The sequence below is a fragment of the Rana temporaria genome, chromosome 2 (genome assembly GCF_905171775.1).
Source record: "Rana temporaria chromosome 2, aRanTem1.1, whole genome shotgun sequence".
Taxonomy (NCBI): Eukaryota; Metazoa; Chordata; class Amphibia; order Anura; family Ranidae; genus Rana; species Rana temporaria.
In genome coordinates this window covers 106,732,839-106,757,838 of record NC_053490.1, presented here as the reverse complement: position 1 = coordinate 106,757,838, position 25,000 = coordinate 106,732,839, and the positions used below count along the sequence as shown (strand labels likewise).

Below are 25,000 nucleotides of genomic sequence, written 5' to 3'. Positions count from 1 at the left end.
ATATATACACATACAGGCATACCCCCTTTTAAGTACTAATTGGGGTTTATGTACTAAAGCTGCAAAGTGTGCAAAATCAGGCTCACTTCTGCATAGAAACCAATGAGCTTCTAACCCCAGCTTGTTCAATTAAGTTTTGGAAATAAAACCTGGAAGCTCATTGGTTTCTATGCAGAAGTGAGCCTGATTTTGCACTTTGCAGCTTTAGTAAATAAACCCCATTGTGTACTTAAACGTGGGGTATGCCTGTGTATATATATATATATATATATATATATATATATATATATATATATATATATATATATATATATATATATATATATATATATATATATATACATAGTCTTACACATAATTATATACATATTATAAAATGAGTATATAATATAGATAAAGATAAGATCAGGATATCTGTATGCCTGTGTGTGTACATTGTACACACACACATACACACACTGACAAATTGCACAGATAATACAGTAGAGTAGTCTCTGTGTTGCCCTACAATACAATTAAAGCAGACTTTGCTTTCCAGGAATATAATTGTATAATCACATCGAGCACTCACAGGCACATAATACCTCTCCATACACCAAAAATTGTTATTTTGTTTTTATCTTTGCTTGTGAAAGTTAGCATGGTCAAGAACTGGGTGCACTATAGTAGTATGGGCAGATTATGGCCATCATGCAATATAGAGACAGTGGCATTAAAGAGTAAAATATAGGGGAAATAAAGGTTGATACTGGCCCAGAAAATGTGCAATCATCTTAATGTAGTGGAATTGTATCTTTGTTAGTAGAATGCAGAAACAAACACAAGCTAAAAGCACATTCAAGAGCCCCATGCTTTAAACTGACGCAGAGGCAATAAAGGAGCCTTGTCTAGGCTATACTATGTGCTGAATAAAAAAAGAAGATTTTTACGAGAAAAGAAAAATGCCTGAATGGGGAACTCAGCAGGAAAGGGCTGTGAAATGCAGGCACAGGAAACTGCCAAGGTTACGTTCTGCCCAATTGCCTTTCACCTCCACAGAGCACAAACAAAACCGTCTAAAATGCCCCTAAAGTTCATGATCAAAGTGAAGCGTTAGCTCCTCAGCCTTTCCATCTGAAGCCTGGCAAAACCCCATCCTTAAATTGCATCTCCATCAATGGAGATCTGCTTGTCTGTGTGTTCCTTGTCTCTGTCTACTACAGCTTCTCTCTTTGCTCTTTCTCTCTCTCTCCCCCAAAGAGCTTTCCCATCGTAAAATCCCCCCCTCTCGTTGGAAGAAAGAGTTTTTGTAGGTTTAATAAAATCCTTTGAATGCTTATAAAACTCCACATAAAATGTGACCGACAAAACGCCGGGCTCACCCCCCTGTGCACCTCCCCTGCTCCTAGGACATGGCTCACACAGCTCTACCTACTGGAGTTGTTGCTGCCTTTGCTGGTCTCCTTGTTGGTGACAGAGGAGGATGAGGCTGAAGATCCAGGGTTGGTGTTCTCCTCCTCATCTTCCGGGTCCAGCCCTGGCTCAGCTCCGCTTGACAGAGCACCAGCCTGGGGGTCAGTGTCCAGCTTGGCGTCGTTCTTGGTGGGGGCACCATCCTCAGCCTGTGGGTCAGTCCCACAGTAGCCATTGTCAAAGAAGCGGTCAAATCCCTGGGGCAGCACTGTGTTCTTGCTCATGCTGGTGTAGAATCCTGTGGAGGGGTGGTTGGCGTTGGGGTGGTGATGGTGGTGGTGGTGATGGTGGTGGCTGTACACGCTTTCGTTTTTCATTAGCATTTCGGTCATGCTGGAAGAAGGAGGGAGGCACTCTCTGTGCATGAGATCCTCAGCTGCAGGGTAGCAGGAGGCGTAATTGCTTCTAGGGTGCCATTTACTGGAGGGGTCTAGTCCATAGGAGACCTCCCGTACAGGCTGGGAGAGGTTGGTGGAATAGGGGTAAGAGATCTGCCTGGAAGGGGCCTGGGGCAAGAAGGAGGACACAGTGGAGAATTCAGGGACATAATAAGTGCAGCTGGGGAGGTACAGGTTGGAAGCGCAGCCTCCCCGGTCTCCAAATTCTGTACTCCTCTCCTTGCGCGATTGCGAACAAAAGTTGCTCAGGTTGACCGAGTTAAACATCTTTCTCCCTTTCTGGCTTCTATAGATAGATGTTTTGGAGGCGATCTGCAGAGGGGGAAAAATTTGGGAAGGCTGGATGACGCGCTGTCCGTCTTAGTCTCTCCCCAGGAGCACGTGATGCCCAAGTAGATATCGCCATATATCAGTTGCGAGCACTTAGAAGCGTAGGAGGGTTCACTTAGGTAAGATCTGAGAGAGGTTCAAAAACGATTGGTTTTCAAACACCGCAGAAACATTATGAAAATCAATTGCAGATTTGTATTCATTTTTTTTCTCTCTTTTAGGCACTCCCCTTGTGTGCATTGAGAAGGAAAGGCATAGTAAGGATCATTTCAGGGGGTGGCTGTGGAAGGAGAAAGGGGGGGGGGGGTTGGTTGGGTGTGTGTGTGTGTGGGGGGGGGGGGGTTTTGAAGTTTGCAATTTGGTCTCTGCTTTCTAGATTTTGCTCCCCTGTCACGGGGATTTGCACTCACTAGAAATAGGTCAACTCTTATTTTTCCCACCTAATGCTTCAACTTTGAGGGGGACACATTGCAAAGATGTTTTTTCTTCTGGACAGATCAAATGCAATGGCTGGGGGGCAATACAGGTTTTGGGGTCAGCAAGTCTTTAAACATTTGTAAAATCCAGCTTAAGCACAGAGCCTATACATCTGTATATTATTGATGTTACATATAGGAGGGGAGAGGGGGGGGGGGTTATATGCCCAATATGAAGGTAATTAACATGCTTCTTTCAATAACTAATTGCCTCCTTGTAGATATTGTTTTATGTCAGCTATAGAATAAATCAGCTCACTGGAGGTATGGGACCTTTATGATAAGCCAGGCTTAGCATGACAAAATGCGGGGACACAAAGTTCATCCCACACCTAGAAGGAGACCGGGGCAGCTCTTGTCCAGTCACATTACAGGCACTTGTAAAGCAGCTAAGCCTTATTGGAAAACTACCTTGGCCACTCTCTGTGTGGTAAAATTAATGATATTGTAAAGCCAGACAGCTAGCAGGACCAAGCTCTCTGCCCATATTAAGAACAATCAGTTCTTATAGAGACTTGTCTGCATGGCACTGCAGAGAAAAAAATGAGGTTCTATTGCTATAATGGAGTACTAGCTTAAAGTAAAAAAAAGCCATCATGGAACATTTTTAACACATAATTCAAGAAAATTGAAAATACGCAGGGCTGCTAAGTAGCTCTTTTCCAAGTAGGAAAGACACATATATATGTGTATGTCTTCCCCTTGAGGCCTGTCTCCAACCATTTCACAGCTTTATACATGTTTAATTGTTTTTTTATTAGTATTGCGTCCACTGAATGCACGATTTTTTAAACACAATAAAAAATATAATTAATAAAGTTCTGCTCATATGATTTTTTTTTTAATGGCTCGCCAGACAAGTGACCTTAGCTTCCCTTCAATCCGCCAATCGGATTGGGAGAAATTCAACCCAGAGAATGTTCTCCATTGAACCGATTGGCTGTTGGAATATGGGTCCTTTCGTCTAGGTTTATCCTAGGTTTTATTAAAAATTCTCTTTGATACACTTTACAGGGCGTTAACGTGTTTGTCATTTATTTGACAATAGTTTGCACCAGTCCTCCCAATAGTTCTAACTATTGGCAAATATCACTTATCTACGAGTATATACCCTTTCCTTATGTGCGCTTTACTCTTTAAAAAAATCAAGCCGAAGATAGATAGATAGATAGATAGATAGATAGATAGATAGATAGATAGATAGATAGACAGACAGATAGACAGATACATACATACATACATACATACATAGAAATAATGAATCATCTACCTCCAGCTTCAATAAAGGGCATTCTATCTCATAAATATAATTTCTCCATATTTTTCAAATTACACAATAACAAAAATTACACTGATAAAAAAAAAACACTCCTAACGCTCGGTCATTTATAGATTCTGAATGCTAATATTGAATAAAAACAAATAAAATTATGAGTCATAAAACAGACAGCGATGGGCAAGGCGGGTTGTACCGAGTGGGAATTTATACTTAACAAAATTACAAAGTAATTCCATTTTTTTTATCATCAAATTGTGTCATATCCAGAATATAAACATCCTGTTGGAAACATAATTCACGCAGAACCACCAAATCAACAACCCTGATTCCATCTCGCAAAAATCATCTTTATTATTAGGGTTGCAATTTACCTGTTTTACGCTGAGAAAGTAGCCCGCAGCGCACAACTTTTAATTAAAGTGTCACTTGTGCTTTTACTTGGCATTTCATAGACCTGATACAAACTAATAACCTTAAGCTATTGTTTATGGTAGTCGTTACTTCCTTTAGTCCCACATCCATTACAACACAGGCAGCCACAATATCGAACATAATACTTATCTACTTGTGAGCTTAGGCGTACATCATGTCATATATATATATATATATATATATATATATATATATATATATATATATATATATATATATATATATATATATATATATATATATATATATATATATATATATATACATTTGAATCTGTGATATATAGTTAGACTACTGCCTGGAAGGATATGAAAAATGTCATGTAGTGTAGAGGCAATAACAAGAGTTCCCTTTAATGGAAGAAAGAAAGAAGAAGAAAGCAGGAAGGAAAGAAATAAATAAAAAGGAAAATAAGAAAGAAAGAAAGAAAGAAAGAAAGAAAGAAAGAAAGAAAGAAAGAAAGAAAGAAAGAAAGAAAGAAAGAAAGAAAGAAAGAAAGAAAGAACACCAGACAGAACAATAGCTGCCAGTTTCAGCCTGCCATTCCACCATGCTTTTAGTGTGTATTGATGTTTCCCAGTAATGGCTGTAGTAGAATGGTACCTTACATTATAAGTGATCACTTAGGCTGGTTGACCTATGCTATGCTGCTAAACCACGTTAGAGTAAAAGATTTCAGAGCTGACTGCAACGTTTGCTGTAGAGACAGCTGGGGAGTCAGAGCACTTGAATTTGACCAATGTCAATTTCCTGACCATCATAAAACCTTGAATAGAGCAGCAGTCTGGGATTTTCTTTAGGCTCCCCAACCCCCCAAGACAAAGTAACACAGCTATAGCCCAAGTGCACACTGGAGACACACAGGCATATAAAATCAAATGTTTAGCCACCATAGCCTTCTCCCTATTGTGCCTTGTGAATTTCATCTTTTAAGTACCAAGAAAATAAGATATTGTGGGAATGTTCTGAGCTACTCCTCTGAGCCCGCAGTTTAGCAGCGTTTGCATGGATGTCCTCAAACTATTGTCTTATGAACCTATGTAGACACAATAGTATAGATTCAGGTAAAAACAACATCAGAGTAACATGATATAGGAATGAATATTAATTTGAGGCAGGTGCTATGTGCTGTATTGTATGTATCGATTCCTAAAGTAACTATACTATTTTTTCAGTCAGAAATTCACTTGTTAGATTATTTAAAAAAAAATAGGTCTTTTGATGTATTTTATATAATATTAGTCTTGCTAATGTGTCTTTTAATAAGAAAAAAAATACTGCGTTTGTCCGAAATCTATCTATCTATCTATCTATCTATCTATCTATCTATCTATCTATCTATCTATCTATCTATCTATCTATCTCCCTCTCTATCTATCTATCTATCTATCTATCTATCTATCTATCTATCTATCTATCTATCTATCTATCTATCGTTACATTTTTTTGACTTTTTGTGCCAGAAAATATCATACCCTACTCCTGTGAAGAGTGGTAGAAAGAGAGAACGAAGTGGGGAGATGGAATGGGGAGAGAGAGATAGAAGGGGGAGAGAGAAGGGGGGAGAGAGAGAGAGAGAGAGAGAGAAGGGGGAGGGATAAGGGGGGAGAGAGAGAGAAGGGGAAGAGAGAGGGGAGAGGGAAGGGGGGAGAGAGAGAGAAGGGGAATAGAGAGGGGAGAGGGAAGGGGGGAGAGAGAGAAGGGGGAGGGAGAAGGGGGGGAGAGAGGGAGAAGGGGAATAGAGAGGGGAGAGGGAAGGGGGGAGAGATAGAAGGGGGCGATAGAAGAGGGAGAGTAAGCAAATCCTTTATATTTTTCTTGTGAGTAATAATTTGATGCATACAGGCATACCCCACTTTTAAGTACACAATGGGGTTTATTTACTAAAGCTGGAAAGCGCAAATCAGGCTCACTTCTGCATAGAAACCAATGAGCTTCGAGGTTTTATTACCAAAACTTAATTGAACAAGCTGGGGTTAGAAGCTCATTGGTTTCTATTCAGAAGTGAGCTTGATTTTGCGCTTTCCAGCTTTAGTACATAAACCCCAATTAGTACTTAAAATGGAATATGCCTGTATATAGGAGTAGAGAGCAAAAAAGTACCAAGCAAGTCCCAAAAACAGGGTTGTGTGTGTGTGTGTGTATATATATATATATATATATATATATATATATATATATATATATATATATATATATATATATATATATACACATATATATATAATTCCACTCCGTTAGTCTAAATAAAAACTATGTAGGGCATGGCCATATCATGCATTTCCCAATCTCCTAATGCCGTCATGGGTGCAACTGGTGCAGTCAAGGCTTTGTAATGATTGCATAGCTCATCTCCCTGTCCAGACCGGTTTGCTGCATTCTACTCTGGTATACAACTCCAGCACTGCAGGCGAAAAAAAAGACCTGTTAGTAAATATTTCTAATTTTCACTATCCAGCAACTCTGTCTGCAACATTCTTCCGTTTTATTGCTTGTCTGTGAGATGCTTTTAAGTAGATGTTTCCCTCACCAATCCAGTACCGTAATTACTTCCTAAGTATGAGTCTTGGGCACATCAAAACAACTGCATCCCGCAGCCATAAACAAAGATTACTAAATACCGCCAGAGTGTAAAAGAAAACCAGAATTGCAGCAGAGTAGCCACAAGTGGCATACGTGTAGAAAATATTAATGTCCCCCAAAGGCTGAGATACATTTAAATGGATCTAAAAAAAAAGTGGGCAAGGAGAGTAAAAAAAGGAGAAAGATAGAAAGAGAGGGAAAAAAACTAACCTGGGGTAAATTGGGTCAGCAAGGAAAAAAAATGGTGGGGATGAAGAAGGGGAAAGGGGGGGGGGGGCTGGTAGGTGATAAGAAAGAATAGAAGGCTGAGAGACTGATGTGGGGAGGGGAGAGGATTAACAGAAAGTGTGGGTGGTTGCATGTAAGGCAATCAGAGTTGAGGTACTTGCTAATAGACTGGGAATCTTAGAAACGATTATTACTATGACCAGAAGAAATGTACATATACTTATTTAGGTGGAGATGAAAAAAGGGCAGTGGTGTACAGTGGGGAAGTGGGGAAATAGATCAAGTAGGAATATATATATATATATATATATATATATATATATATATATATATATATATATATATATATATATATATATATCAATGTGTCTAAATAGTAAATTTCACACATTGCCTGTAATATACAAGTACATTATGAGCTATTTCAAAACACGAGTATAACGCACATATGTATATGTGTATATATATATATATATATATATATATATGTATATATATATATATATGTACACACACACACACACACACATATATATATATATATATATATATATATATATATATGTGTGTGTACATGTGTGTACATATATATATATATATATACATATATATATAAATATATAACGCATATATATATATATATATATATATATATATATATATATGCGTTATATATACTCGTGTTTTTAAATTGCTCGTAATGGACTTGTATAGTACAGTCAATGTGTGAAATTCCCTATTTTGCCTAAGCATTCTATAGAATGCCTGATTACACACATTATTAACAATGATATAGGTATGGGGACGTTTAAAAAGAGGGTGAAGGGGGTAAAAATAAAGGAAGGAAGGGAGGGGAACGAAGGATAGAGATAGAAAGACTATGGGAGAGAGGGGGGGGAGAGGGGGGGGGGGCGAGAAGAGACAGAGGGGGAAAGGGAGAGAGAGAGAAAGACAGAGTTAGAGGGGAAGAGAGAGAGACAGAGGGGGAGAGACACAGAGACAGAGGGAGAGAGAAAGGGAGAAGGAGAAGGGGGAGAGAGAGACAGAGGGGGAGAGACAAAAGAAAGGAAAATAAAGAAAGAAAGAAAGAAAGAAAGAAAGAAAGAAAGAAAGAAAGAAAGAAAGAAAGAAAGAAAGAAAGAAAGAAAGAAAGAAAGAAAAAAGAGGGAACAAGAAAATTTAAAGAAAAGCAGGGGAGGTAGGGACAAAGAGAGATTATAGAAGAAAGTAAGAATCATGTTTATAGGAGGATCTATGACTCCCAAGTTCAATACCACATGGAATCATTAAGATAACGCAGAAAATTATACCCCAACAGTACAAGAAGCAGTCCTCATTTCCAAGGTATAATTGTCACTAATTTATTTGCCTGATGGGCGGAGCAAAGTGTCGCAATGTTCTTTAATTAATAAATGATAAAATAAACAAACTGTAAAAAAAATGGCAGTTATCAGCTAATCCTCCTGACAGTTCTCATTAAAGACGCTAACGTAAATATTGTGAGTAGTGGAAAACTATTTAATAAAACTGTTTAAATATCTCCAATGAATCGGCCACTGAATTAGTTGCTTCAATTAAAGTAACATTTCTTGGAGGACAAATGGATCACACCATGGAGACAGTCTCACAGCTAGACTGGGGCTCTTCGCTGTAGTCAAATCTGCTCTTTTTATAATATATCATCTACTCCCCCCCCCCCCAACAGTTTTACATTTGTTGTCTTATTATTTTTATTTTTTTATAGAACTGATAGGGACAAGTCGAAGCCATTAACACAATACCATGAAGTAAAATAATCACAAAGTGTAAACTCCAATAATGTGCTCAACTACTCAAATCCTTCTGTTCAATTCAATTTTCTTGACAAAGCTGATCAAAATAATTATCTGCAACTGATTCTACATTTCAATACGTGTGATTTCCATAGTCTATTGTATATCACAAGGTATGAAATATTTAGGCCATCGCTGAAAAGTGTCAGCAGCTGAAAGGATAGCTGTTGTGCATTTGGTGGGGTTAGTTGAGACAAATCTTTAGCATTTTTCTATAATTCAGAAATAAACACCTATCCTTTTATGTATTGTGTGTTTTGTCTGTAGAAGCAGCTCATGTTATCCTATGTGTCCATGCACATTAACGTTTGGAGGCATATTTTAGGATCAGCGCCTACAGGCAGGAACAAAACCCTTGTGGCTTGCGTTTTTGAGGTACGCCTACTGGCAGAAAAAACGCTAAACTCTTCTAAACGCACCGCATGTGTACAAACACGCTTATTGACCCAATGTGTTGGTATAAACGTCATTCATGAAGAATAATAAAAAATATATATCAATGAACAAATGAATAGTGCAACTTTTTAAAATACAGCTGAAGCTTGACTTTTTACTAGGTGGGCAAGCACTCCCGGCTATGGGTTACCATGCTAGTATAGCTCTCCAGCACCCAGAAAGCCTTTTGCTGCCTTAAGTACACAACGGCATGTTTAACAAATTATAGATAATGGCACAGTTCCCAAATTCCTAATATAGCTTGCGATGGCATCATAGAATCCAAAATAATTCTCGTGGCTACAGGGGAAAATAAAAGTCAATCAGAAGTAGAAAGCTTCTACAACTGATATCTAGAGTACCAACAACAAGAATAGGTGCTGATTAATAAATGGGCCCTAGCCCAGGCCCCTTCCTGCCAATCGAGCTTCCCATAGACTAAACCGAGCTGGCCCTTTGTGGCCAATCCACCAACGATGGGAACCAATGCACATATTTCATATAGAGCAATGACTGTAATGCAAGAACTTCAGCAACACATCTGGAGAGAGCGGGATATTCCGGCACAGATTGTATAGATTAAGTGCAGCTTTAGAGACTGTCCGGGCCAGATCTGTTCATTAATACCATGTACAAGACAGACAAGCCATACCCCGTCTAACAATGCTTCCCTTGAAGAACAGGCCACTTTAAACCTACCTCCCCTGTTTAAAATGAAATCAAGCAGCCATTGATTTCATACAAGCTAGCCTGCCTGCTATTTAGTAAAGGGGGATTCATGCCATATGTAATCGGATTAGTAAAGGGTATAGTAAAGATTAACTCATAGGTGTAGGGCCAATTGCTATATTAATACAAAGCTACCAGAAGGATATGCTCTATAGAATAAATAACAGATCATTTAAAAAATAAAAATAATAAAATATTTCTACTCAGACATCCTCTACCATCTGTCAAAGAGGCCCAACACATTACCATAAACAGTCTTTCTCTGGATCTGTGATCAAATCGATAACAGCATGGAGCATTGACAGCTTAGGGACTGGGGAAAGTATTAGTATTCATCAATATGTCTGTTTCCAAGGAGAGAGAGAGGTGTGCGTGCTGCAGAAAGCGCTATGTGTTGGGTGATCACCCCTCACTATGCCACCTCAATATATTGCTTTTTAGATTGAAGACACAAACGAGAAGAGCACATAGTGTATGCATTTGCCTTACCGATTGCTCTGCATTGTTTTCTGCAGGGGACACTGCACTGCTCACATACTGCCTAATTGGGCTTTTTTTCTTTTGTGACGTTAACATCCTTTCCTCCAGAAGCAGACGGGATGTATTCAGCTTGCTGAAAGAAATTCTCGAAGGAAGACTATCCACAAAACCAGATCTCCCATCCCCATAGCCTCTCCACAGCCCCCAATCCAGCTCGTGCAAAAAAAAAAGTGGGCTAGGCAATAGAAGCTTATGGCTGTGTTTACCAGAATTAAAGGAGCATTTCCCCTTTAGCCTTGTTGTGACAAAGGGGTGAAAATGGAGGACCATGGCAAGCCATATAAGGCAGGATGCTAACTTGACCTTCACTTTGCAGCTGTGCTCCTCCCACCCAGACAGACAGTTGTAAACACAAGTAGACAGCAGGCTGACAAGATTAGCAGATCCTCAGACTTGTAAACCACTAAACAGCTTTTAGAGAGGTGTTAGATTGGTGCATCTAATGCTTATTTCTATGTGGCTGCTGAAATCAAGGCTTGACATGGCCAAACTTTTTTTTTTTGGGGGGGGGGATAGGAGCAGGGAAATTGCTGCTCCTTTATGATGGGGGAGTGCAAGGGAGAAATGGAAAGCTAGGAGAGCTAATGTATGCCAGATCTCAAGGGGTGGGCTGATCTGCCACATCCGGAATACTTTTGCGAAGGAGAGAATGGGAGTGGAATTTGTAGTCAGGGATAAAGAAAAATAAAACAATAATCCCTTCTTCCCAGCCAGTCATTTCACGTGTCTGCACCAGGAAAACAGCTTCCTCCTGTACAATGTACCTTTTTGTTAGGGGTCCTTCAAATGGACTCGGCATCAGATTGCGTCTAAGGAGCAACAAAAAAAAGCATCAAACACAATATGAACCCAAAGTAAATGTGATCTGGTGTGATTGGAGGGAGGCATATTACATGTCTGTGTGAACAGATTTTTCTATGAAACTCACAAAGTTTCATATATTATCAACCAACCGAATTGCCAAAATAATCTGCAGCATTTAAATCACCCTTTTTACATCCAGTATCTAAAGTAATATGTATAATTCTATGAGCATAGGAATATATCTAATGTATTATTTAACATTACTTGAGCTCACAATTACCAGTATCAGTTAGACAAGTGAACAGTTATCTACACATGTATCTACTTACAAAAATAAAAAACACAACTAACAATAAAACAATAACAGCAACATCACTACTACTAATAATAATAATAACAACAACATGGTGGTTATTCCTTACTATTCAAAAGTAACACGTAACACATGTTTGAATGGTATTCTTTTATCTGTGTCATATCCATCTATCTATCTATCTATCTATCTATCTATCTATCTATCTATCTATCTATCTATCTATCTATCTATCTATCTATCTATCTATCTATCTATCTATCCATCTATCTATCTATCTATCATTATTTAGATAGATAGATAGATAGATAGATAGATAGATAGATATATAGATAGATAGATATATATAGATAGATAGATAGATAGATAGATAGATAGATAGATAGATAGATAGATAGATAGATAGATAGATATATAGAGATATATCTCTCTATATCTATCTATCTTTCTATCTATCTATATTAGGTGAATATGGCATACCATTCATGTTATGATAATATATACAAATATATAGGTGTGTGCGTATGGGATACCATTCAGTTTTATAATAATAGCTACAAATATATATATATCTTATATATATATATATCTTATATATATATATATATATATATATATATATATATATATATATATATATATATATATATATATATATATATATATATATATAGTTCTATAAATAGACATATATCTATAGCTATAGATATATCTATATATATAGCTATATATCTATCTATCTATCTATCTATCAATATATATATATATATATATATATATATATATATATATATATATATATATATATATATATATATATATATATATATATATATATATATATACACACACACACACATTTATTTAATATTTCTATTTTATTTATTATTTTTTTTGTTAAAGTTATACTTATCTTTCTTGGCTATTATATATTTTTTCTGGTGTGCGCTGGGTAAATGTCTGTGCCTGTCCATTGGGTGGTGGTCTTGCTGCACCATGTGCATTCAATTAAGGTCTTAATAAAGGATAATGTTGACACGATTCCTACCTCTGGCGTTGCGGTAGGGACTAATGCTTTAGCCACGTTTGATCTTGACATATATAGTCACGTTCCTTGTGCTTTGGAAATGAAGTATTTTAGGTGCTTTCAGGCAGTATATGAATTTCTCAGAAAAATGTGCCTGTAGTAAGAAGTATGGGCCTTCATATATTTTCTATTTTGCACAGAAGACTTGACAATATTGCAGTTGATCGCAAAGTTGCATTAAAATCTCTAGAAATCTTGATAAGAAGATTTAAAGCAGGCAGCGCTCTATGGACTGTTCTCACAGGCAGGCAACAATGCGTGGGGTCGGGGGTCATCCAATGCTCATAGACATTAGATGCCAGTCTTCCGATATTGCTTGGATTTGGCGACGATCTTCTAGTTTCATTATAAGTTATTACGCCTTTCTGATCGCCATTGCTTTCAGCAGAGTCCCCAGATGGGGGTGCGAGCCGCCCCCCTTCTCTGCTCCCCCAACTATGATGTTTCTGTTTGAGAAAGAAACTGGGGGGGGGGGGGGGCGGAATGGTCGTCCGATATAAATAGATTATGCTGTAAGGGAGAAGCTATTTCTTTAAGGGCAACATTACTTGAGTTGGATGTAAATGATGCTGCAGGAGAGACCAGTAATGTATTTGCTGTATACAGTAATCAATGATTTCAAAGTTTATTTTTAAACTATCTGTATATGTATTATTTTAAATGGAATGAACATATGTTTTATATGAAAATGCCACATACAACAGGTTCAACATACAAAGCTATCTCACCTTAATGAGTATCCTTATTTTTAAATACGTTATTTTCAGCTGAGTCTATTGAGTTTAAAAAATTACAGTCGTGTGGCTAAATGAAAGATTATTATCCTATTGTTGAATCTTTGTGAACTGAGCCTTAAGGTATATATTTGAACACACACACACACACATATATATATATATATATATATATATATATATATATATATATATATATATATATATATATATATATATATATATATATATATATATATATATATATATATGTGTGTCTATGTCACATGCAGTCACATGCAGGAGTGCTGAGAGGTGACCCAACAAGTTCGCACAGTTGTATGATTATGGTTACTAAGGAATATATTTAGTACGAGGAGTATTAATACTACACTACAATCATCCACATGTCCATGTATGTGTCATCCCAATGGTGTGCCAAAATGAATATAAAATCCAGCACAGTGTAATTTATCTAATGCAAAACAAGGTCTCCATCCCAAAATAGATACATTAGAACATTGCTTTCCAATTATTTATTGTTGTATTTAATAGCGCCCACTCCAAATATCCCAAGTGTTATCCAAGATAACAGGCGCTGTTATTAATTGTTTAGAGCTGGCATAAACTATGTATGATGTAAAAGAGAAATATTAAAATAGAAGCACATTATTCATGAGAGTCACTGGGAGGAAGGCCAGTCTCATAGAAGAGAGTGTGGAATGTGCTGACCCATTTCACCCACTAGGAGTCCTATTTTCCAAACTAAAGTATCTTCCAGTGTGTCCTAGGCTAGCTCCTCAGGAGGGGACACTGCTATATGAAGGAGGGAGATCTGATGGATGAATAGAAGGAGGGTCTGAGAAAGAAAAAAAAGAAAGAAAGAAATAACATATAAATAAATCGACAGACAGAGATTGATGTATGAAACAATCCATAGTCGTCGCCCCCCCCCCCCCCAATTCTTCTATGTTTCTAAAACTCTACCTCTGTGTATTTTCTTATTTTTAGCATACTAATATTCATTTTCTTGACTTGAAATTTAAAAGATGCTTCTATTCGAGTTCTATATCTATCTATCTATCTATCTATCTATCTATCTATCTATCTATCTATCTATCTATCTATCTATCTATTTATATATTTAAGACGTCCCATCTGTCTATCTAGATTTTATATAGGGTCGAGGGCTCCCCTAAAATGAATGGCGGGTAGACAACTCCTTCAAGTTGAAATGCATGTCTGTGGGATGGGAGAAGCTCTTTGTTTGAGATCTGAAAGCCTGGGAAGCATGCTATCATACACAGAAAGACAAAAGGGGGGCTATACACCGCAGTGCAGGACAATAAAATCTGTTCTGTCACTAGAGCAACACTCCTGAATGAAATCCTCTTAGATACAAACATCTACGGCCTGATTTACTGAAAGAGTTGAAAATGTTCACTCAGAAAGGAGAGAAGGCTCACTCCAATTATGTAATGATCTGACAAGTACATTTATGTTATATATCGATAGACACATAATGAAATATATATTTTGTATTATTTAAAAAAAATAGTTTTTACCCGGCACCCCTGCACACCTATGATATATATATATATATATATATATATATATATATATATATATATATATATATATATATATATATATATATATATATATATATATATGTGTGTGTGTGTGTGTGTTCAAATATATACCTTAAGGCTCAGTTCACAAAGATTCAACAATAGGATAATAATCTTTCATTTAGCCACACGACTGTAATTTTTTAAACTCAATAGACTCAGCTGAAAATAACGTATTTAAAAATAAGGATACTCATTAAGGTGAGATAGCTTTGTATGTTGAACCTGTTGTATGTGGCATTTTCATATAAAACATATGTTCATTCCATTTAAAATAATACATATACAGATAGTTTAAAAATAAACTTTGAAATCATTGATTACTGTATACAGCAAATACATTACTGGTCTCTCCTGCAGCATCATTTACATCCAACTCAAGTAATGTTAACAAAAAGAAAATAATAAAAAGGAAAAACTACTTGAACAGTATTACACACTTGCTTAATTGACACGACCAGAAAGCACTCTCAAAATATAGGCGATGTGAACTATCTTATATTACATGTATCTTTAGGTATGGATTAAAAATATATGCACTCATACTTAGGGCATTGCTACTTCGAGGAACAGAAAAAATAATGATGAGTTGGAATGGATAGATAGATCACACATATACTGTACACACCTACAAAGTGTATATCGATAGACACATCCTAATTTTATATATATATATATATATATATATATATATATATATATATATATATATATATATATATATATATATATATATATATATATATATATATATATATATATATATATATTATACATTATTATACCCACAATTATTCAGATAATAAATAGCTTCTCCAATGGTGACAGCTTCATCATACTGAGCTTCAACAAGCCTATGCTCTGCTATCGCATAATACCCTAAAAATATTTCCCCACTACCCCACTATAGACCAGCCTGGCTCTTCTATGTGCCCCATTATTATTTTTAATCCATACTTTCGCTGCAATTACGCCAGGAGCAATGATATATTTTGTGTTTATTTCCATTACAGCACAATGAGTTCAGCAGATTTCATTATTTTTTTCATTCAACTGTCTCCTGATATAGATGTGTGTTGTGTAATGTAATTGAATGTCGCTACTGTTGTTTAGTTTCAGCACTGTGGAGCAGATTGGTAGGAAATAGATTTATGGAAATAAAGTAAAATAAACTTTTGTATGTTTTCAGAAAGTCTTCCATTGAGTGAAGTCTGTCTAGCAAAGCAGCCCAGCTCTGAATTTTCTGCTCAGCTAGTATTTTTAAGCTAAAGCAGCTGGGGGCGCCTGTTGCTTGGCAAATATCTATCATCCACTCTCTTCTGAGCAATGGGAGGAGAGAAAGAAGAAATTCTACAATAGAGACAGGCTCATAGTAAATATCCCAATCAAAGATCGGAAGCAAGACATCACTTTAATAAACTTACATCTACCATTTAGATGTCACGTAATAAGTATGTTTGTTCTGTATAATAGTTCTCTTTATTTGCTGCGACAATGCTAATTAAACCTTTACTGTATCCTCCATAACTACGCTTTCAATAAATCTAAGAAATGATGAATCATTTATAAAATGTCAGCTTGTTTACATCGAGCAACATTACAGACGGTACATTATACAGCAATAATCAGCAGAGCTGGGCGTTCTCCTATGTGGCTGCTAGGGGGGGCTACAGCGCCTCTTAGTCCCCTGCTGCGACAAATGTCTCATCAGTGTGCTGCCAGAATTATGATCATCAGATAAACATTGTTTACACTTCAGATATACTGTAGATGGATTTCTATAACTTGCACGGGGTAAAATATTTACTAATATATTGGAATTATTGATCCAATTCTGGAGCCTGTGATTAAAAAAGAGGCACACTGTTATTCACTGAGGTGTGAGTGGGCACAGACAGTGATGGAAAAAGCTTGTACTTAGGCCCCTCAGACACTTCACATAGAGGTGATCTCATACTTACTACGACCTTCTAACCAGAAGGCACAGGGCTTGAGCCACCTTTCTTAAAAGCCCCATAAAATGACAAGTGTGATACTCAGATAGTCGCTAAAAGCGCTCATCTCTTGCTCACCATTGTGTCAGACCCCCGCATTTACTGTCAGACCAAATCTTCCGCAATTTCCAGGCTGCAAACTCGATTACTAATAGGTGCAAAAGTCCTCACTGACGCCAATGATGTGGTCAGGGTGAGGCGGATAAAACGCTTGTCTCATGTACACAGTACACGGGTCTAACATTATACAATGTGAATGTGTGTGGTGTAGTGTGTGTGTGAATGTGTGTGATGTAGTGTGTGTGCTGTAATGTGTGCGTGTGTGTGTGTGTGTGTAGTGTGTATGTGTGTGATGTAGTGTGTGTGCTGTGCTGTAATGTGTGTGTGTGTGTATATGTGTGTGCTGTAATGTGTGTGGTGTAGTGTGTGTCAATGTGTGCGTGTGTGGTGTAGTGTGTATGTGTTTGGTATAAAGTGTAGTTTGTGTGATGTAGAGTGTGTTTGGTATAAAGTGTAGTGTAGTGTGCATGTGTGGTGTAGTGTGTGCTCGTGTGTGGTGTAGTGTGTGTGTATGTATGTAATGTAGTGTGGTGTAGTGTGTATGTGTGTGTGTTTGGTATAAAGTGTAGTGTGTGTGATGTAGTGTGTGTTTGGTATAAAGTGTAGTGTAGTGTGCGCGTGTGGTGTAGTGTGTGTGTATGTATGTATGTAATGTAGTGTGTGTGTGTGGTGTAGTGTGTGTGTGTGTTTGGTATAAAGCGTCTGTGTATATTAAGTAAATATTTTATCTGCACTTGATCGTGATTGTTTATCATCTATCTATCTATCTATCTATCTATCTATCTATCTATCTATCTATCTATCTATCTATCTATCTATCTATCTATCTCCCTGTGTGTGTGTGTGTGTGTGTGTGTGTGTGTGTGTGTGTGTGTGTATATATATATATATATATATATATATATATATATATATATATATTCTCTCTCTCTCAAATCATGTTCTTGTGGTTGATATTATTATTAGTAGTAGTACTTGTGGTAGTAGTAATTTGTGTTATGGTCCACGATACTAATCTCTAGTACAGTGGTACTGCGACAGTTATATTCACATTTTTAAAATGGGTATTGTCCTTTTTGTATTATTTTTTTTATACCAGAACGCATTTGTGTCTGGTATGTGTTTATATGCATGTCCTCAGACACAGATTTTTGGATTTTGATGGATCTGAACACAGCACATGTTTACGCACCTCTAAAAATGCCTCTATTGAAAACAATGGGACATATTTACTAAAACTGGTGCATTCAGAATCTGGTCCAGGGTAGCCAATCAGCTCCTAAGGCTAGCCATACATTCAAGTTCCCTTGATTTTACCAACAACCATATCATATGAGGTCAAACCGATACCTATTTTAATTGTATCAAATTAAGCAGGCCCCTGCACTACATAGTTTAAGGTAAATCTAAAGGGAAATTGTACAAGTAAATTGAACATGTATGGCCAGTCTAACTTCAGCTTGTTCAATTAAGCCTTGGCAATGAAACTGGTTGGTTTCTATGTAGTGTTGCACCAAATTTTGCCCTCCAGTTTTAGTAAATAACCCCCAATGCAACCGTGTTCAGATCCTGTAAATAATAATCACTTGTCATTTTTTTGTTACCACAGTGTGAACAAAGGCTTACTAACCACCCACTGGTAGGACCTCAGCACAATGGCCTCGGCACCATTACTATTACTACTACTGTTCTATATCGTTTACTAATCTCTGCTATAACATGCTCCTAAGCAAAGGACAATAGACCTGTCACTCGCCTGCTTTGTTAGGAACTGGGCACTATGGACCTACCTTTGCTCCTATCCATCCTCCCTGAGAAATTTGTGGAATCATTGAAAATCAGGGGATCATTCACAAAACTACACGAAAGTAGAGGCCATGGTGAATATGAGACAGATGAAGAACAGAAAGCAGCCATATATTAGATAAATGTATTTATTGTCTGAAATCACATAAAGTACATCATCGTTGTTACTTATTAAGCACAATGAACGTGGCTATATATAGATCAAACGTGCCTGGAGCATTATTGTCCCTACCGCATGGAGTGAGGTAGGAATCGTGTCAACATTATCCTTTAATAAGACCCTAAATTGAATGCACATGGTATACAAAGGCCAGCACTCCATGAACAGGCACCGCCATTTACCCCAGCTCACAGCAAGGCAGGTTTCATTGCTGCCTTCCTCTCACATATAGGGGATAGAAATTATTCAGAATGCACTTGACCACACTATTGCACGTGTAAGATACTATTCTTCCTGCCAATGTCTTCTATAAAATAGTAGATGAGCTGGGTGTAGGAGTAAGGTGTGCCCCCTTCATATGTGGGCACCTTTCACCGAAGATCATCCACTGACACATGGAGATAAAGACTTGTGAGTGAGATATTGCACTGCAGCCTCAGCATTAGTCTTCCAGGATCTAATTGCATCCCCAGAAGTGATTTGACTTCCAGTAACGAAAAATAAAAATAGGATCCCCCCGGGATTGGATTGCAACACAGCAATGCCACTGAGCTGGTAATGAAGGTGATTTGTTCATTACAAATGAAGAATCCATTATTTCCCTTAATACTGTATTTCTCTGCCATAATTTATAAGACCAGCAATGAAGCTGTGTGGGCTAGCTAAAAAAAAAAGAAAGAAAAAAAAACTTGATGAAAAGCAGGTACCATTCAGGATTTTTTCCTGCTCGGGATCGCCTCCATCCTTTACAGATCGTAAATAAGACTCCTTTAGCCAGTTCTGCCCGGCCATGACCGTGAACGTAAAGGGAAGCACGTGGTGGTGATTTAAACATCCCAGAAATTGCTGGTTTGCAATAAAATTAATCCCCTTTGAAATAAAACGAATGGAGCAAAGCTTGCAGGGGACAAAAATCCCACACACTGCTATCTCCCCAGACACCCCTTTCATCTTTTCTTTCTTTCTTTCTTTCTTTCTTTCTTTCTTTCTTTCTTTCTTTCTTTCTTTCTTTCTTTCTTTCTTTCTTTCTTTCTTTCTTTCTCTTGTTATTACCTCTATATAACATTTTCACATCTTCCTTGGCATTAGTCTAACTATATATTGTTTCTTTTCTTTCTTATGCAACTCTTGTTATTACCTCTCCATAGCATTTTCACATCTCCCTTGGCATTAGTCTAACTATATATTCTTTCTTTTTTTATATTTCGTGCTTTCTTTCTTTTCTTTCTTTGGCAACTTATGTTATTACATCTACATAATATTTTCATATCTTCCTAGGCATTCATCTAACTATATATTATTTTTCTTTCTTTCTTTCTTTCTTTCTTTCTTTCTTTCTTTCTTTCTTTCTTTCTTTCTTTCTATCTCTTTCTTTCTTTCTTTTCTTCCTCTTTTTTCCTTTCTTTCTTTCCTTAATTTTTTTCTCTTACTTTCTTTCTTGAAGTGATCCTATGCTATGGTGATTCCTCGTCCAATTTGCATTTCTATTTTTCTTGTCTATTGAATTTAATAAACCGTCAATGACAGGAAACCTAATAATTACTCCACCCCCTCCCTTTTCCCCTTTAAAAAGCACGTTAAACATTCACACAAAAACAGGATTACTTTGGTGTATAAATAGTGTTAAAGAGTCAATTAAACTTGACAGGATCTTGTTACAATTCTCCCTTGTCGTTTAGGATAGCATTAATGGCTGCGACCTAATATATTTTTTGAATGATCATTGTTCCTTGATGGTGGGCTTCCCTATCAGAAAGGCGGGTATTCGTATTTTAATGCCATCTGTATTTATTTTAACACTTTTGTCTTCATTACTCATTACGTACTATATTTTGAAAGCTCATAGGACTCATAATACGATAAAATAAATATATACATACATAATGATAAACCTATATGAATATAAAGAAAAATCTCATGGAAAAGCATTTGTATATATATTTATATATCTGGGGAGTATAAACAACAGCTCACAGTTCGCCGTTTAATTATACCAGCAAATGTGCACATTCTGAAATGTATAGACGCAGTGACTATACAATACAATACTGCATGGTTATGTTATTTCAATAACACATAGAATTATTATGCTACTTCCTTAGTCTATGAATGATGGGGAAAATATACTTCAAGCCCATCATCGCACGACAGGGGTCCTTCACTTTCCCTATAGACATTCACATCTATGTGAAATAGCACCAAAGCATGACAGCCAGTCGCCTGTCAGTCAATAGAGGTGCAAGGCAACAGAGCCAGCCAGCCCCACAGAGAAATAAAAATAAAAAAACATGTTTTTCCACCTCTGACTATTTCTGCAGGATAGATTTAGGGCAGTTTGGGGGGAAAAGGTCCTTGAAATGCTTGAGATCTCCAGCTTGTTGTACATATTGCATGTTGTGACTCACAGAGAGCAGACTGTACCCCACCACCCTCCACAAGTACAGAACAAAGTTCATTTGGGGTGAGAGTGGTAGTCATCTTAATAAAAGGGAAGGGGGGGGGGGCACTGACCAATATTGTTGGCAGTTCTGCTGATTCTGAAATAAGTACAAAGCCAAACATGATGACAGAACACGGGAGGACAAGGAGAAGAAGACCTGCAGCAGCTGCATGGGAAGGAATGTATTAGGCAGTCCATAGCTTTCCAACATCCCCTCAGTCTAGCTGGTGGCCTCTGTGTAGACATGGAGCTGGTGACACTGGAGGCTTTACATGTGTCCAGCTCTCTGTGATTCCTGTGCATGTATGTCCACACAGGTCTAGAAGAATGACATGGCCTGCTCTCTCATGAGAAGTCTCTTCTTCTTCATCCTCCGGTTCTGGAACCAAATCTTCACCTGCTGGTCACTGAGACTCAACCGGTCAGACAGTTCTCTCCTTCGCTGTCTGGTGATAAATTCATTGACCATAAATTCTCCTTCCAGTTCTGCTAGCTGAAACTTGGAGTATGGCTTCCTTTTCTTGCGGGATCTGGTGTGCATGGGGTACCAGGGGGCTCCTGTACAAAATGAACACATGTCAGAAATGCCCAGACATATATATATATATAATGATCAGACTAACCTATGGTCAAGTATATATATATCCATAATCACTAATTATATTATACCAGTGTTGATTGGTTATAGACATGCAAAGTTTTACAGTGTTATCATGTAACTGACAGACTTAATTCACAAAGATTTTAATCCCAGCCTAAGGCACCCTTTTTTCAGCCTTGTGACTAATTTTTCATATTTCATTTAACTCAACTGTCACTCTTTTTTTGAAAATGAGGATACTTATATTCCTTCCCCTATCCGTGTAAAAAAAGAACTGATGTTACATTTCTATAGCCCACGATGATGCCAAAACACCTTTGATCTATTACTGATAACATATTAAAAAAGATATCTATTTATAGCATCATAGGTCAATTTCTGGATAAGGGTATTTATTTGCATCCCTTTGACTTATTTTCAATTGTTTTTACTGATATGCTTACAGCTTTCATAAAGCTTTAACACCATCCCCATGCATTCTATTTTCAGCCTTGTGACTTCCATGTTTAATTTTTTGTACATTTACATTTCATTTGTCTCAACTGTCACATTTTTTTAAATCAAGACACGTATGTTTGTTCTCCTACCCTTAATATATATAGATTGTATAAAACATTTTGCTTTTCTGTAGCTCACAATGATACACCTATCATTTATTGTTCTTTGATCATAGGTATAAAATGCGTTTCATTTATCTATAGCATCAAAAGCTCAGTTCACAAAGGTTTTAGGATCTTTATTTGAGCCCTATGATTTGATTTTTTTTGTAACCGATATGCTTAAAACCAGTCCAGTACACTCTATTTTCAGCTTTGTGACTGATTTTTCTTTACGTCACAACTGTCACTTTTTAATGAGTATACTTATGTTTATCCTCCTGCCCTTAATTTATTCTGTAGCTCACGATTAGAACCTATTACTTTTATAGACACCAGGCATAGGAAATATCTCTGTCTATAGCATCAAAGGCTCAGTTTACAAAGGATCCTTATTTTCAGACTGTCATTTTTTCAAAGCTCATCTGAAATATATATGTTTTTCTATAAAATAAAGACATTTGTTGTGGTGTGTTTGTGTGCTGAGCCTGATGTCAGGTTCCTGTCTGTGGATCCATAGAAGGGATTGTATAGACAATCAGGAATGCTGGCTCTGTAGATGTGATGACTTGACAAGTGCCTGCTAGTGATGTGCTGGTGTCTATAGAAGGCTTCCTAATTTTATGGCATATTTACATGTTTATTGCTATCACCCTCCTCTCCCTCTTTCCTCTCCATCACCTAATAAAACATTTAGGTATTTGAGTGCTACCCCTAGCGGTGCTGGCCCAACATAAACGGTAAACCCATCCACCCCCTCCAATAAAAGTCATCCTGAGATGGATCCATGCAGAGGACAGCTCTTCTTACCAGTGGCAGGGAGGTTGTTGTTGGTCGGGTTGGTCGGGGAAGCCATTGTCACCGTGTCGCCGCTCTGAGCCTTGTCATTGATGAGTGACGAGTTGGAGTCCGACTCCAGGGACTGGCAGGACGGTGGGTCGTGGGGGACCGGCTCTGCCCCGCTGTACTCGTATTTCTGGAAGCTGCTGCTGCTCATACCATTGTGAATCGAGCTGTCCAGGGGCATCAGCACGTTGTCCCTCAGCCGGTCCTCCCTCTTCAGGCTCGGGGTCTCCGGGCACCCCTCCCGGTAATAGCATTTGGTCTCCTCCACCCGTGCCAGGTCACAGGCTCTGCTGAACGAAGGGTTAATGGAGACGGGGCTGCTGAGATAGGGCTGGGGGTATCCATTGCAGGGCTCTGTGGATGCCCAGGGCAGAGAGCATACATTGTCCCTTCTAGGATAGGAGAGAGAGGGCAGGCCAGGTAACTGCCCCCCAGAGGTTCTAAAATTTGGGAAATAAAACGTGTCCCCGGTGTGAATATTCACCAGAGGTCCCACAAAGCCAGGATTAAGAAGATTATGCTCTCCCATTTCCGCGGGCCTGACCAGGAGCTTCTACTTTATTGCCATCTGACATTAAACATAGTCAAAGCTACAGCTTGCCCTCATTGGCTGCGGCGGCTCACGTGGGCAGCCGCTTGTGACGCCTGGACAAGTCCCGCCCTTTCTTGGCTACTGAACACAAAACAAAACATGAAGTTTTCTCCCAGATCATCCCACATGTGTCTTCCCAGCCTTCTCCTACACATCATGTGCCTTCATAAAGCTGAGTGCTGAGTGTCACACTAATATACTATCCTAATTCATTATATTAATTAGATAGAATGCAATAAGATATGGCAGGTAGAATTTACACACACACACACACACACACACACACACACACACACATAAATATATATATATATATATATATATATATATATATATATATATATATATATATATGTATATATAATCTACCTGCCTATAGCCTATATCTATAGTCAAAACAAACCAGTATCTTGACTAGTGTTTTGTTGTTGTTTAGTTCACATTATGACATCATTGGTTGTAAGGATGCCAGTGTCTAGTCCTAATGGTGTCTTACTGTATCCGCCTATACTCTATACTCACCAACCATCAATTCATCCATCCATCCATTCATTAATCCATCCATCCATCAATCCATCAATCAATCCATTCATCCATCCATCCATTCATCCATCAATCCCTTTATCCTTCCATACTTCCATCC

General features: G+C 37.6%; 2 protein-coding genes across 2 annotated transcripts in view; both read right to left on the bottom strand.

Moving 5' to 3' along the window:
- HOXC11 (homeobox C11) overlaps window positions 1-2,439 on the bottom strand; it is a 3,635-nt gene extending 1,196 nt beyond the window's left edge. Inside the window, exon 1 of the mRNA XM_040340727.1 lies at window positions 1,415-2,439. Within this exon, the coding sequence (XP_040196661.1) occupies window positions 1,415-2,117 (703 nt within the window). The 5' untranslated portion in view covers window positions 2,118-2,439. The remainder of the gene's footprint in view (window positions 1-1,414) is intronic.
- An 18,215-nt stretch (window positions 2,440-20,654) lies between these two features.
- Window positions 20,655-24,344, bottom strand: HOXC12 (homeobox C12). The gene is made up of 2 exons (XM_040340728.1): window positions 23,730-24,344; window positions 20,655-22,280 (listed from the first exon to the last, which is right to left on the bottom strand). The coding sequence occupies exons 1-2, from the start codon at window positions 24,292-24,294 to the stop codon at window positions 22,042-22,044; spliced, it is 804 nt and encodes a 267-aa protein (XP_040196662.1). The 5' UTR covers window positions 24,295-24,344; the 3' UTR covers window positions 20,655-22,041.
- Window positions 24,345-25,000: the final 656 nt, after the last annotated feature.

Bases quoted from the DNA above. Each gene is read 5' to 3' on its own strand.
- HOXC12 (XM_040340728.1), bottom strand. From the start codon at position 24,294: ATGGGAGAGCATAATCTTCTTAATCCTGGCTTTGTGGGACCTCTGGTG. The intron at 22,281-23,729 runs GTAAGAAGAGCT...CATTTTGTACAG, and splicing joins CAACAACCTCCCTGCCACTG to GAGCCCCCTGGTACCCCATG.